Here is a 14,966-nt window from a genome sequence, read left to right as displayed (position 1 = left end):
TTTAATTTCTCCGTCGTCCTCTCGTGTCTCGCCCTACACGTCTCCCCATCAATTGTGGTGGCGTTTCTCATCCCGACCTTACCCATCTCCATCGCGGGCCTGACACATTGCACACTCAGTGTTGGTTCGGTCGCTCTGCCACATGGTGCTGCCATTATGCCTTTTATGCCTGTCCTCATTGCCTCTTGCCCCGCCTGGAGGTTCAACCCCATGCTCTGCATTTCACCCCTCAGTGTTTGCATATTTGCCTCCATTTTATTAGCTCACCTGTTCAAAGAACAGAGAGCTATAGCGATACCCCCAGCGTGAGCGTGAGCGTCAGCTTGAAAATGTTAAAGTTTTTGGTGCAAGTTATTTCCTTTCTAATGTTTTTATCTACCACACTATTTTTTACTGATTACAATATACAAATACATATATTGCTTTAAAATTATTTGGATCAGACTTCACTGCAATGCTTTATAAAAAATATAATTAGACTAGTCTTTTAAAAACGAAAAACGATAAATGTATAAACAGGCGAGCATTGGGTGGCTTTGACACCAACTCTCTGGTTTTCCATTTCCTTTTAATTTGCCTCCATTTTGTCGTTTTGTTCTTTCACATCACCCCTCATTCAGCTTTCCATTCCTGCCAACATTGCCCTCAACTAGCCCATGTCAAGTGAACTCGGCACAGCCGATCCGCCATGATGGTGTGCGGAAACGGCTGGGATCGGGGAGGAAATTTGATGGAGGGGGCGGTGTCATTCGCCGCCCCTGCGCCCCTTGCGGACTCTGAGCTTGGTTGCGAGGGCACGACTTCTAGCATGGGGGTGGTGTCCTGGACTATGGGTTCGTCTACCACTACATCTACCTCTAAACACACCTGTTTCAGTCCGTCTTGGTTAGACATGTTGCATGTTGGGAATAAAATTTCAAAACGCTCGCAATTTGGGGGACACCGGGGGGGGGGGGGGTTGCTCCTTGCTCCTTACACCCCTGGTCCGAATCCTGTTAATTTCGTGAGACGGAGGGGTTCGAACCCTGCTCCTGAACACCAATTTGTTGTGGATTCGAACCTGTCAATTTTGTTAATGGAGGCGGAGGGGTTCGTATTTCCACGACTGACACCAATTTGTTGCGAAGCTGGGCGTCGGCTGTGAGCACAACCGCTAGGTGGAGCAGTAGGGTCGGCTCTACCGAACACTCGCAATCTAGATCGTACCTTTCAGAAAACTCCGAGGGTACGGGTCCTTTACAGGACCGTGAATCGTCAATAAATCATCCACGTGGTACAGGGTTATTTGCCAAACCTCAAAATACCTAAAGGCCCACGTGGCGAACTACCGAGTATTCTCACCCTCGACGGAACTCGAACGGGACGAGTCGTTTCCGTGATCGACCCGTGCGTAACCCGAGCTGATTGTTACCGAGGTCCCGTTGGTCCAAATGTACTTCTACAGCAGCAACGGCCTTCTCCAATTCCCTAACACGCAACGTGTTAAACCAATGAGGAAAACACAGAAACGAGCTGATACATTTAACAGGGGATTTATTTATAATGGAGGGGGGAGGGGGGAGGGAACACACAAAGAGCAGAGTTAAACCGACTACAAGAAATGCAAGTAGGTACAGCAAAGAGCAAGCACTTAAAGGTCCCCTGACATGCAAAAGTACAGAAATTTCATTACCTTCGCATTCTGCGAAAGGTTATGTTTTGGTCGCTGTGTATTTATTTATTTGTGAATATGTGTGTTTGTTTGTTATTCGCATAACTCAGAAAGTAGTAAACCGAATTGCATGAAAATTGGTGGGATGATTCATTATTATCCGAGGACGATTTGATTAGACTTTGGGAGCGATCGGGTCAAAGGTCAAGGTCAAGGTCATGAAAAGGTCAACAACAAACTTTTGAGCATAACTTCCTTCATAAGACAGCTATCGACATGCAACCAACGCCATATTGTTCCATGACGAAATATCTTTCGGGTATGTGGTGTCAGATTTGACGTGATGTCATCAGAAGTGCGTCAAAATTTCAATTTTTGACCTCATCAGTTTTGATCATACCATTTTGTAGGACTTACCTTAAGGACGTCACACACCAAATTTGACGTCGTTCGGACTGACCGTTATGACGTCATTGACGTTTGAACATAACGTTTTTCAATTGTGGCTAAAATGTCCTGATATTTTATATTCAAATATCTATGTAATTTGTAAAGGAAATTGTCCCAAATCCAGGCATTATGATCAGTACCAAAATATCTGCTTATTTATGAACAGGTTTTGCAAATTAACTCTATGGTCAAGGTCAAGGTCACACTCAAGGTCAAAATATACTTGTAGGCATAACTTCAGATCTAATAGAGCTATTGACGTGAAACCAACGTTAAAATGTTCCGTGAAATAAGAGCTTTCAGGATGGTAGTCCGCGATTGGTAGTGACGTCATTGGAAGTGCATCAAAATGACGTCACAAGATGACGTCATTTTTAAACTTTCGATTTTTTTCAGTGTTTATCATTCCATTTTGTTGGACTGCCCTCAATGATGTCTAACACCAAATTTGACGTCCATCGGACTGATGGTTGTGACGTCATGGACGTTTTTAAATGACGTTTTTCAAATGTGCCCGGAAAAAGTAGCGGCGGCGAAGGTATGCGCTCTACCGAGTGCCCGTTCTAGTTTATATATGTCCTAGAGGAGTTTTTCATCGTGATTTCAGATCTGACAATGTTTTTTCACAATACTCATTCTGTAAAATGTAAAATTAAAAAAACAAACTTCTTCGGGAACGCCCCTAAAAATTCTCCTGAAAGGGGCGTAACCCACATGACGTCAACTACAGGATGACAAAGACTGCATGTTAATTACTCGGCTTGGTGGTCTACGTGGTTCTATTGGCTTTCTGTGCGTTTCAACATTTGATTGGTCGACTCAATCACTTCGTTCATTTCTGCTTTAAAAAAATCAAACATTTGGTTTTGAATAATGGATCACATGGACTTTCATTTGTCTGGTTACGACAGTGAGTGTGAGAGAAATGAAGGATTTTGGTCTGAATCACATGGAGAATTGTCAGATAAGGTAGTCACGGGAGGTGAAGTTAGGGCAGATGGAAATGAAATACGGCCTTAGCAGCTCGAGCCCGAAGCAAGACAAGCAGAGGAAAATGGCGATGAAATTCCCGGCGTTCATTATGATCGGGAGGACATCGAAGGAAGACTTGGCAATAACAACTGGTTGGACTAAATCCTATTCGTAATTCAATAATGTAAATTTGACTTACATACTGCTCAATATCAGAAATATTTTCGTGAGGTGACGTGACCAAAGCAGCGCAGCGCAGCGGACATGGTTCTCCGCGGCAAATAAATCGCAAACAAGGCCGGCGCATGTCATCGGCCGTATCTCTCCGCGCATAAAACGAAGCAATCATGCTGTCCGGATACGATGAAAACTTGTGTGCAGAACACACCTTGTGACACAATTGTCTCGAGTAGTCCGATAAATCTGACGTTCTGATGCATTTTTATTCCTACTGTCGTCATGTAGCACCAGTAGAAAACAATGAAAAAAAGAGAATAATAAATAAAAGCTACAGCACGTCAGATTTATCGGCCTAGTCGGACGGACGACGGATTTATCGGACTAGTCTAGAGTCTAGACTCTAGAGATCTTGAATCAATCCACTCTGTGCGAGTTTCTGAATGTGACGTCAACGCTGCGATTCGCTGAAGTCAACTTTTTTTAGGGGCAGGGCATAGCAAGTTGTGAAAAGTACAATAAATGATTGAAATATTGCTCTAATTATCTCATTTTTGACTAAAAAAACAAAAACATGGGTGATTTCTTCACTAGGAATGTTAAGTTAATATATAAATAACCAGAAAGTTTTGCATGTCAGGGGACCTTTAACGATTTCTACTTACAGACGGGCCCACACAAACACACACACACACACACACACACACACACACACACACACACACACAAACACACACACACACACACACACACACACACACACACACACACACACACACAAACACACACACACAGATACCCAGAAGGACATGGCCCTTCCCGCCTCGTGTGGTTTGGCTGAGACGTGCGAACCAGACCAGCGTCGAGATGTGGTCAGAAGAACCAGGCGCCAGCGAGATGCGAGCAAACGAACCAGGCACCAGCGAGTTGCGAGCAGACGAACCAGGCACCAGCGAGTTGCAAGCAGACGAACCAGGCGCCAGCGAGTTGCAAGCAGACGAACCAGGCGCCAGCGAGTTGCGAGCAGACAAACCAGGCGCCAGTGATTTGCGAGCAGACAAACCAGGCACCAGCGATTTGCGAGCAGACAAACCAGGCGCCAGCGAGTTGCGAGCAGACGAGGCGCGAATTCTTCCTCTCCATTCTAGAGCAGATCCGCCACAATTATTTTCTCTCCTTTTCTTCATCGTTCGAGGGAGGGGCTTATCTTCCCGACCACTCCCCTCCTGATTGGATTGGATGAGGATGAGGATTGATTGGATTTCAGGTTTTACCAAAGCCTCTCAAGCATATATGAGAAATCCTTGCTTCTTTAAATTCTTTCTCTTCATGAGGAGATAAGTCAAGAGGCGTATTTCTTCTTGATATATTTGTTCTTGGTGAGAATATTGTGTTGCTATATATGGATACCGATAGCTTCATATTAGAGATAAGTACAGATGATGTTTATAAGGATATGAAAGAAGATGAAGATATTTATGATACCGCTAAATACATTCCTATAGCTAAATTACTCACAACATTGTTTGATAAAGAGAAGTATGTTTTACATCAAAGAAATATAAAGCAATTTATAGAAGCAGGACTAAAAGTCAAAAAGGTACATAGAGCACTAAAGTTTCGTCAGTCATTGGTCAGGTAAATATATTGATTATAATTGGAGGATGAGAACAAAGGCTAATAATACTTTTGAGAAGGACTTTTACAAGTTGATGAATAATTCTGTATTTGGTAAAACAATGGAAAATATAAGGAATAGACATAATGTATGACTTGCTACGACTTGGGAGCAGGCGGAGAAGTTGATAAATAAATAAATCTTTAAAAGAGTATAAATATTTACAGATCATTTTTGTGCTATTCATGTGAATAAAGAGTATAAAGATGGATAAACCGATTTATGTGGGAACAGCTGTTTCCAATCTTTCAAAGTATTTTACGTATGATAACTTGTATGAGAATTAATCTAAAGAGGAGATATGTTGAGAATATTGTATTGCGAAATATGGATACCGATAGCTTCATACTAGAGATAACTACAGATGATGTTTATAAGGATATGAAAGAAGATGAAGATATTTATGATACAAGTAATTATGATCTTAATAACCCGTTCTTTTCGAATAAGAATAAAAAGGTTATTGGCAAATATAGAGATGAATTAGGTGAAAAGATACTAAGTGAATTTGTGGGCGTTAGATCAAAGGCATATGTTTATAAATACTTGACTAGGGGGTTAAATGAATTCAAATGTGAAAATTATAAACTTATTAGAAATTATAAACATGAAATATTCTCAGAGACTGTTAGAAAGAAAGCTCTAACAGCATTTGATGAGAAAAGATATATAATGGGTGATGAAGAAAATACTTTACCCCATGGGTTTAAAGTATAAATATTAATAAAAAATGGAGTTGATGGTTTTAACAGGCAACCGCCACCATTTTTTTATTTTACTGATGAATGAATTAAGTTATTCCTGAAAATAAAACACAAACAAATATTTATAGATCTCTGACTACTCAATTTGGTTAAAGAAATGATCATATGAAAGGAAGGTGAAGCCCAACCCCCGCAGGGTAGTCGTGTCAAAATGGAGGTGTTTGACGAAGGAATGTGTTTACAGTTTAAAAAGGAATAATATGAGTGAGTGCAAGCGAGCGAATATTGCGACTTTAATAAATGGGACACATTACTGCGTCAAACCCTCCCTTTTGGCACGACTTCTGTCTGTTTGTTTGTCAATCACCTACAGGTCACAATTTTAAACCAACCTTAACAAAACTTTACTACATGGTAGAGTTTGTCATAAGCAAGAAGCCGATTGTTTTTGAGGTCAAAAGGTGAACAAATTTGTCAAATTTCTGAAATCCTCAATTTTCATCTGATTGATTATAAATTTCAACAGGATTTTCATATCAGCTTACCAAATTGAACCACCAATTATTTTTGAGATCAACATGGACCAAAAGGTCAACATAGGCCAAAGGTCAACAACTTGGCTGAGATTTCTAAAGTCCTCAATTTTCATCTGAATGACTTGAAATTTGAGGATTTATATTTCAGGTCAGTGAATTCAAGCAGCCAATTATTTCTGAGGTCAGCAGAGGCCAAGTTTCTAAAATTGTCAATTTTAATCTGATTGACTTGAAATTTGAAGATGAGTTGGACATTTGGTCATTCAATTCAACTACCAATTATTGTTGACATCAAATTTGTTTAAAAGATTTTGCTAGTAATGTGTTCTGCACGACATCTTTTCTTGTTTGTCTGTGTGCAGGATGTCTCAAAAAGTTGTGGATGGATTCAGATGAAATTTGATGGACAGGTTAGGTGTGTGATAAGGACAAACTTTTTGTTAAATTTTGGTGAAGATTCGAATCCGCATCCGGCTACTAGAATTGTTTTTAAGTGATTCTTCATCATTGAGAGAAGGGGCCAAAAACAATACATCTCACGATATCTCAAAAAGTTTTGGATGGATCCGGACGAAACTTGGTGGACACTTTTGGTATGTGACAAGAATTAATTCAAATTTGGTGAAGATCTGAATCCGGATCCTAATCCGATCATTTTTAGCCGCGTCTCGCAACACGAGACGTGGCTCGATGGGAGCTCGGCATTGTTCTTCTTCTTCTTCTTGATCTTATTTTTCTTGTGAAGACAAAACATTTAGAACTCAGCTCTTTTATATAAAGGATCCGGATCTCCTTAAATACAAAACACAAATACAGATCCTCACATTGAGAGTGCCTTTTGAGAGCGTCTATCATGAACTTTTAAATATATTCGGACATTGGCTTTTAAGTTTCGAAAAGTTCTCGTTACTATTTAAAGATTATTCCATTTAATGTATTGCAATTTCATAAATACATTATTTATTTCGTAAATACACGATGACGGGTCTCGCTATTGGCTTAATCAAGGCACGTGACGAAATATCGGAAGTTGTTGTTGTTGTTGTTGTTGTTTATTTTTTATTTATTTATTTTTTTAGCCGACAAAAACTTTAGGACGTGGCTCTTGGACACATTTGTCCTTGTTTTAAGTGATTCTTCACCATGAGGAGATGGGGCTAAACCGACACGTAGCAGGACATCTCAAAAGTTGTGGACGGATTTGGATGAAAATTGGTGGACAGGTTGGGTGTGTGAAAAGGACAAATTGATTCGGTTTTAGTGAAGATCCAAATCCAGATTCAGATATGAAAAAAACCTTTTTTTTAGTTTGTCCTAATAACCACAAATGTGATATTATTGGCAGACAGAGTAATCCTGTGCTCATCTGTTTGGATATCCTAATGGTCTGAGCACTTTCAGCACAGCCAAGAGATGCAGTCTTAATGTTTCTTACCAAATGGTCGATTAATTGTGCCGTGATGTTACCGACGCACTTGCACAAACCTATTGATCAGTCTCTAATCACTACATAAGCAAATAAAAAAAGCATAAAGACCGTTCACATTGTGATTTTTATAGAATTTTACTCTTTTTTTTTTTCTTTTCCCTCGCATGCACAGATCTCTTTCAAATAACAAGCTGCAGTCTTTACCGAGGGACATTTTTGATGACCTGGATTCCCTCACAGAAGTGTAAGTTTTACAATCAAGTTAATGACTCGAGAGCATTCTAATTTTTTGGGCTCAATCAATACACCTTGGGCTCAATCATTACACCATTGGGCCTATTATCTTCACTTGGTTGTGACACCCGTAGTGATATTAAGGAACTATTTAATTATGCTTATTACATGCACGTGTATATATATATATACTTGAACAGTCCCGCCAACGTAGAATGAGCCGAAACGATGGAGGCGGTTTATTTATTTATAACCCAAAGATGGCGGTTCTAATCGCTCTACCGTAAACGGGACGAGGAAGGTGGCACGAGTCGCTTTTCACCGAGTTGATAACGTTTATTCCTCTAACCAAAAATAACAAGACTCGGCAAGAAGAGGGATCCGGGGCGATTCGACGGGATGGTGTGGGATCGGGCATGGGGAAAACACAGACAATTCCAATGAAAAGACAAATCTCAAACCCTCTAAGGCGCCAGGTACACACACACACACACACACACACACACACACACACACACACACACACACACACACACACACGCGCACACACACACACACACACACACACACACACACACACACACACACACACACACACACACACTCAAAACGCAGCTATTCCTGGTGGTCAGGCTGGACCGTGGTGTGGACGCAACAGTCCTTGGATTGGCATTGGACGAGCTGGCCTTGCTCTCGTCAGGGGGGCAGGAGAAACCGTGGTGCTGTCGACCTCCTGGTCTTGGCCCAAGTCCGCTCACAGCCGCCAGGGAACCAGCTCCGGCGCCAAACCGCGAACAGGAGAGGGAGGCAGGTCCGCCCACCGTTCGACCCCGTACTCCGAGCCAGCAGAACCCCAGAGCCAACCAAGGTGAGGCACGAGGCTCAGCAAGGCTACAAGACACGAAGAAACCAGGGCCGAATCAGCGCAACAACCTCCACCCCAAAAAAACGGTCTTTCTGTACCGATCTTCTTCCTCTTCCTTTTCGACCCCGAACAGAACCTTTTTATGCTCCCGTCCTCGTCACTTCCAATCGAGCCGTTTATTGGACCTCCGCCGTCGCCTTCCGCCAATCGTGATCACGGGGCGGAGCCATCCGCAGCACTGTCCTGTGACGTTACGGCAAGCCTCCAGAGAATACTAAAAGGGGTTTACACAGACACACTTACCCTATCCCGTGTCCCTATCTAATTATGTGACAATTATCATTTCCCCCTTGAAGAAATGGACATTTACTAGACAACTTATCACCACTGAATTGCTACTTTTTACATCAAGATCCTGGAAAACTCGAACAGCATGGCATACCTAATTAAACATCCTAATTACCCTTTGAATGCATACCCCCCCTCAAACGTAACACTGCCCCCTCCTCTGGTACCGCAGCTCCTGCAAGGTATATCACAGGCGCTACCGTACCACCCTTAACACTTACTGACTCACACCTATTTAACCTAACAAAATAAAGTAGGAGGGGCAATGGGCAGCGAGTCGCAGCTAACTTACCTATCCTGCTTAATGTACTACCCCCTTATAGCTTTATCCTCGCCGAAACAATCATTCATTTTTTTATTTTTTTATTTTATTTTATCACATGAGAGCACTGAGCGAAGTTGCACTCCATCCTCTGGATCATCGCTCTTGCCCAACACCCTTCCAGTGATCTGGGGAGGGGAAACAAAAGGTTCCACAAAAACACAACACTTATACTTTACATTCCTACTCTAAGCCTTAACGACACGATTCATGGGATATTTACACTTGACCGCCTCCCCCAGTGGATGCTAATAGACCCAGCGTTACCTGGGGAGCCAATTTTCAAATTTGCTTGCCCCAAAATTATGCGGACATCATGCCCTTGCTGCACATGTCAAGTTGTGCTGGATCGAGTGGGACTCACACATCTTCACAACACTCACACCATGCTCATCATCACATTTCTAGGTCATGGTCCCCATTTTAATCATGCAGGCTGAATCCCGTCGTGGCCGTGTGAGTTACCACAAGATGATGGGGGCATCTCAGGTGCAACCATGCCCACAGGTAAGCTTTAGTCCAACCCGGACGTTTCTCCGCCCCGCTCCCTTTGATTCCCTCCCCCCTGGTAGCCGTCAGCTCTAATCCCGTACAACACTCTGGAAGGGGTCTCACTGGCTCCTCTGGCCTTCCTGGGTCGCCAAGGTCCTACCCGCCTTGGTCGCCCAACCAGACCCTTTCCCAGTTGCCTCCAGACACTGTCACCATAAGCCACCAGGTGGTGAATCGCCTTGAAGGGGGTCGCAATTCCCGCTCACCGTGAGCTTCAGCAATCCCTGTGGACAAGCACATCATCCCCACCCACAAAACCCACATGACTCCCCCACCCCATCGGCCTTACATGTGACACCTGCATTTCTAACACTTCACCGACCATGACCTTCCCTGTTACCACACCATGTCCAATAAAAAAAATCAATGTGTGCACCATACATTTCACTTCTTAACTTAAAACAACTCACACAGCACTTCTCACCCGATCCACGCACCAGCCATTGGACAGCCACTTGTGCCCGCTTTGTTACCAATTACCCACTGTCCCGATTGTCACTCTAAAACCCAGCAGCACTTACAAACCCATGCCAATTTTTCCACAATTCACTTTTTTCACCAAAGGAGGGCACTTCGCCACAATCTCAGCAGCCGAGCATGGCCGTATATGCTCAGCCCAATCTAGTCTCCCCGACCCCCGGCAGTGATTTCCGGACTCGACCTATGCAAGGGCACCTCGGATAGACCTGGCGGTTCAGCAGGAGGATTCATCCTCTGTAACATTTGGGTAATGCCAATTTCTCCCAGCCCCCCTCCTTGATCCTGAATCTCCGCCTGTCGGACTGTCACCGATGGCCTCTCGGGCACCCGACCCGGCCGACTCCACGAGGCCAGCCTAGCTGCGCACTCGGCCGCTCGGTGCACGGTGGGTGGATCCTGTAGCTCCACTAGCGCTCGGACCTCAGGGTCAGGAAGAGCAGCTAAAAATTTCTCTAGTGCCAGTCTGTCCCACGCCTCTACTGCTAGGTCCCGATACACAATCCGAACTGATTGGTAAATGTCCTGTGCCAGCTCCTGCACTGTCTCACCTGGCTTTAATCTGTGGTGCTGGAGCTGGGCCCGTACCAGATCACAGTTTGCTGCGAACCCAAACCGACGGCTCAACGCCTCGCAAATGTGGGAGCTGGTCAACATCCCCTCCGCGATCACGTTTAACACATCTGCGGCTGGTCCCCGCAACGTTGCCACCAAATTCCCTGTACGTTCCTGCTCATTCCACCCGTTTAGTCGGGAAATACACTCAAATTGCGTCAGAAAAGCTTCAAGGCTCCCTGACCCGTCAAAATTTACCAGGGGGATCACTTTTACGGTGGCCCGCTTCTCATTTTCTCCCTTGTCCGAATCCAGCCCAGGGATAAAACACCCTTGTAGCTGCGTATCCAATTTCGGAGCCCACTGTGGCCAAAGATGTTTTGTGGTGAGGGTCTCATGGGTCAATTTTGCCTCCTGTTCCAAACGTTGAATGGACCGATTCACCTCTTCCCGCAGGATCTTCTGGGCCCGCACAACCTCCTCCAAGGCTCCGTCGCGAGTTTGTCGCTGCTCCTCAACCAACCCGGACACTCTACTTACAAAAGACGGCTCTACCAGGCCTTTATCCAAGACTTCATCTTGGCTCATAATTTTATCTTGTTCGTCCAAACGAGCCTCCAATCCTTTTACCTCCTCCGCCAAATTCATCCCTTGCTTCCTCAGCTCTCCCCACTCTTCTACTTGCAGCTACATACGAGCATCCACACAGGCACGATGACGTTCCAGGCTTTCATACACTTTATCAACCCGAATGTTCGTTGCATCAATTTTATCTACCAATTTCTTCCGCATATTTTCCCCCTCCAATGTAATTTCTACCTTTGTTTCCTCCAATCTATCCTCGAATTTACTCTGTATTTCCCCCAATTGAACATCCACACACTCCTGCATCTCAGTTTTCATTTTCTCCATCTTTTCCCCCAATTCATCCCTCATTAAAGCAATCCGTGCACCCAACTGTTCCCCCATTACCCCCAATTGATCTGCCATTTTTTCCCCCTGTGCCGTCATTGCACTCATTAAACGTTCCAACATTGTCCAGATCGACATCGCGCCGGTTTCCGGTGCTGCCGGCCCCGTTACGGGCAATGAAGCACGGTCCACGCTCGGAATGGGGGAGGTTCCAACCCTACCCCCGTCTCTCCCTTCTTCCCCCGACGCGCTGCCAGACACGTGGCCTTCCTCCTCAAACATCTGCACATCCGCCATGGTGCAGAAGCCCCGTTTGCCGCCAATTAAATTTAATTTGAAAAATCCCGCCAAAATTTTCCCGCGCTTTTCTGTAGTAATTTTATATTCCGATTTGTGGCGAGATTTTAGTTCTGGTATATTCTCCCGATACCGAATATAATTTAGAGGGGTTCGAACATCCAACACCCTGACACCAATGTGACGTCCACGGGACTTGAACAGTCCCGCCAACGTAGAATGAGCCGAAACGATGGAGGCGGTTTATTTATTTATAACCCAAAGATGGCGGTTCTAATCACTCTACCGCAAACGGGACGAGGAAGGTGGCACGAGTCGCTTTTCACTGAGTTGATAACGTTTATTCCTCTAACCAAAAATAACAAGACTCGGCAAGAAGAGGGATCCGGGGCGATTCGACGGGATGGTGTGGGATCGGGCGTGGGGAAAACACAGACAATTCCAATGAAAAGACGAATCTCAAACCCTCTAAGGCACCAGGTAGGTACACACACACACACACACACACACACACACACACACACACACACACACACACACACACACACACACACACACACACACACACACACACACACACACACACACACACACACACACACAACGCAGCTATTCCTGGTGGTCAGGCTGGACCGTGGTGTGGACGCAACAGTCCTTGGATTGGCGTTGGACGAGCTGGCCTTGCTCTCGTCAGGGGGGCAGGAGAAACCGTGGTGCTGTCGACCTCCTGGTCTTGGCCCAAGTCCGCTCACAGCCGCCAGGGAACCAGCTCCGGCACCAAACCGCGAGCAGGAGAGGGAGGCAGGTCCGCCCGCCGTTCGACCCCGTACTCCGAGCCAGCAGAACCCAAGAGCCAACCAAGGTGAGGCACGAGGCTCAGCAAGGCTACAAGACACGAAGAAACCAGGGCCGAATCAGCGCAACAACCTCCACCCCAAAAAAACGGTCTTTCTGTACCGATCTTCTTCCTCTTCCTTTTCGACCCCGAACAGAACCTTTTTATGCTCCCGTCCTCGTCACTTCCAATCGAGCCGTTTATTGGCCCTCCGCCGTCGCCTTCCGCCAATCGTGATCACGGGGCGGAGCCATCCGCAGCACTGTCCTGTGACGTTACGGCAAGCCTCCAGAGAATACTAAAAGGGGTTTACGCAGACACACTTACCCTATCCCGTGTCCCTATCTAATTACGTGACAATTATCATTTTCCCCTTGAAGAAATGGACATTTACTAGACAACTTATCACCACTGAATTGCTACTTATTACATCAAGATCCTGGTAAACTCGAATAGCATGGCATACCTAATTAAACATCCTAATTACCCTTTGAATGCATACCCCCCCTCAAACGTAACAATATATATATATATATATATATATATATATATATATATATATATATATATATATATATATATATACACCCACTTCCTGTATACCAATGATTAGATGAAGTAAACCACTCAGACTCTATTCTGTCATTGTCCATTTGTATTATATTCACCTCAACATGAATCACTTCAATGCCTCCAACAAAGAACTGGAGGGAAGTGAAACAAAACAGATTTAACTTTTGCAAAGGGTGGTGGAATCAGGCATGACAAACCAGGAAAGTCTGAGCAACAAGTCTGATTCCTGAGTGTGATGAAGAAAACTTAGACAAAAAGCATGTATGATGGAGGTGGGAGGGTTGGAAAGGAAAGTTGTCAAAAAGGCAGTTCATCGACTATGTAATAGTCCGAGCAAAGTTGCCCAGTGTTGTTTGGCAATGCCGGATCCCTCCACTCACCCTATCCTCTCACTCCTCCCACCATTCTCCCTGCCTCCTCCCAACAGACCCGACCCTCCCAGCAGACCCCACCCCATCCATTCCCCTCCTCCCATCTCTATCCTATCCATTCCTCCTCCCACAAAGGTACCAGGTAGTGCCCAGGATCGAACATAAATTTATTGGATTACCGTAATTAAGCAAATATTTAGAGACAAACATTTTATTTCTAAAGCTGCAAAATATTGAACAGAAATATCAACAAAATTGAACGTATTATTGAAATGTTTTTGCGTAGATAATATTGAATGTTTTTTTCCATCAAGAGCCTGAACACATAATTGGTTGGTTTTTCAACTATAGAGCAGCCCACATATAGTTGACCATGTGAAAAACATGAAGACAGATGTAAGGCAGAACCCCTCAGTGATTGTACTTGTGCTTTGTTGATTGACATGGCAACACTAAGTCTAACTGCAAACAGAAGTCTCTTGAAATCAAATGGCAGATTAGTTGGGATGATATCTATAAACAATATAACAAGTGTTGACATAACAATAGAACTGTACTCTATTATAACAAAACACCTCACCTTATTGTGAGGTGGTTGTGGAGGTTTATACGTTGATACATGGTGGTTGGAGATGGTGGCACTTGTGTTGCTTTTCTCAAGTTGTATAGTTTGGAGACGTTCGCTCAGGTGCTGACCTTGTTTATACAAACTCCTTTTTCACCCTTGAGAGTTATGTCGTTAGATAACCAGTAAAATTATTTTTAAATTGATGAAGGGTTGTATTTGTACTGTTTTCGGTATTTTAATAATTAGTGATTGGCACATTTTGAGAGGTCACGTGACTCCTTCGCCGATCTTACTGATTTATTAACAGTTAGTTTTCACATCTGATACCATATTTGACAATAAGAGCTCACCATCTAACTAATTCGATTGGTATCCGGTAGGCTCCGTCAATATCGATTTTTTTCCATATCGATATATCGGTGGGGTCATACTGGTATAGGCCAGTTCATCGATATTACTA

The 14,966-nt window shown here is 44.1% G+C and overlaps 1 protein-coding gene and 1 long non-coding RNA gene across 6 annotated transcripts in view; one reads left to right on the top strand and one right to left on the bottom strand.

Moving 5' to 3' along the window:
* LGI1 (leucine rich glioma inactivated 1) overlaps positions 1–14,966 on the top strand; it is a 175,022-nt gene that overhangs the window by 59,953 nt on the left and 100,103 nt on the right. For 4 of the 5 annotated variants that reach the window (XM_085888011.1, XM_085887987.1, XM_085888003.1 and 1 more), the window contains one exon: positions 7,770–7,841. The exons of the other annotated variant lie outside the window; for it this stretch is intronic. In XM_085888011.1, the coding sequence (XP_085744137.1) occupies positions 7,770–7,841 (72 nt within the window). The remainder of the gene's footprint in view (positions 1–7,769; positions 7,842–14,966) is intronic. 5 annotated transcript variants of the gene reach the window in all.
* Positions 1–14,966, bottom strand: part of LOC147034735 (uncharacterized) — a 141,319-nt gene that overhangs the window by 36,699 nt on the left and 89,654 nt on the right. The gene's annotated exons all lie outside the window — the stretch shown is intronic.

The sequence above is a fragment of the Eptatretus burgeri genome, chromosome 1, assembly GCF_056783735.1.
Source record: "Eptatretus burgeri isolate ZD-2024b chromosome 1, Ebu_testis_v1, whole genome shotgun sequence".
NCBI classification, from domain to species: Eukaryota; Metazoa; Chordata; class Myxini; order Myxiniformes; family Myxinidae; genus Eptatretus; species Eptatretus burgeri.
The sequence above is the reverse complement of the archived record's forward strand: the minus strand, read 5'-3'. Positions and strand labels throughout refer to the sequence as shown.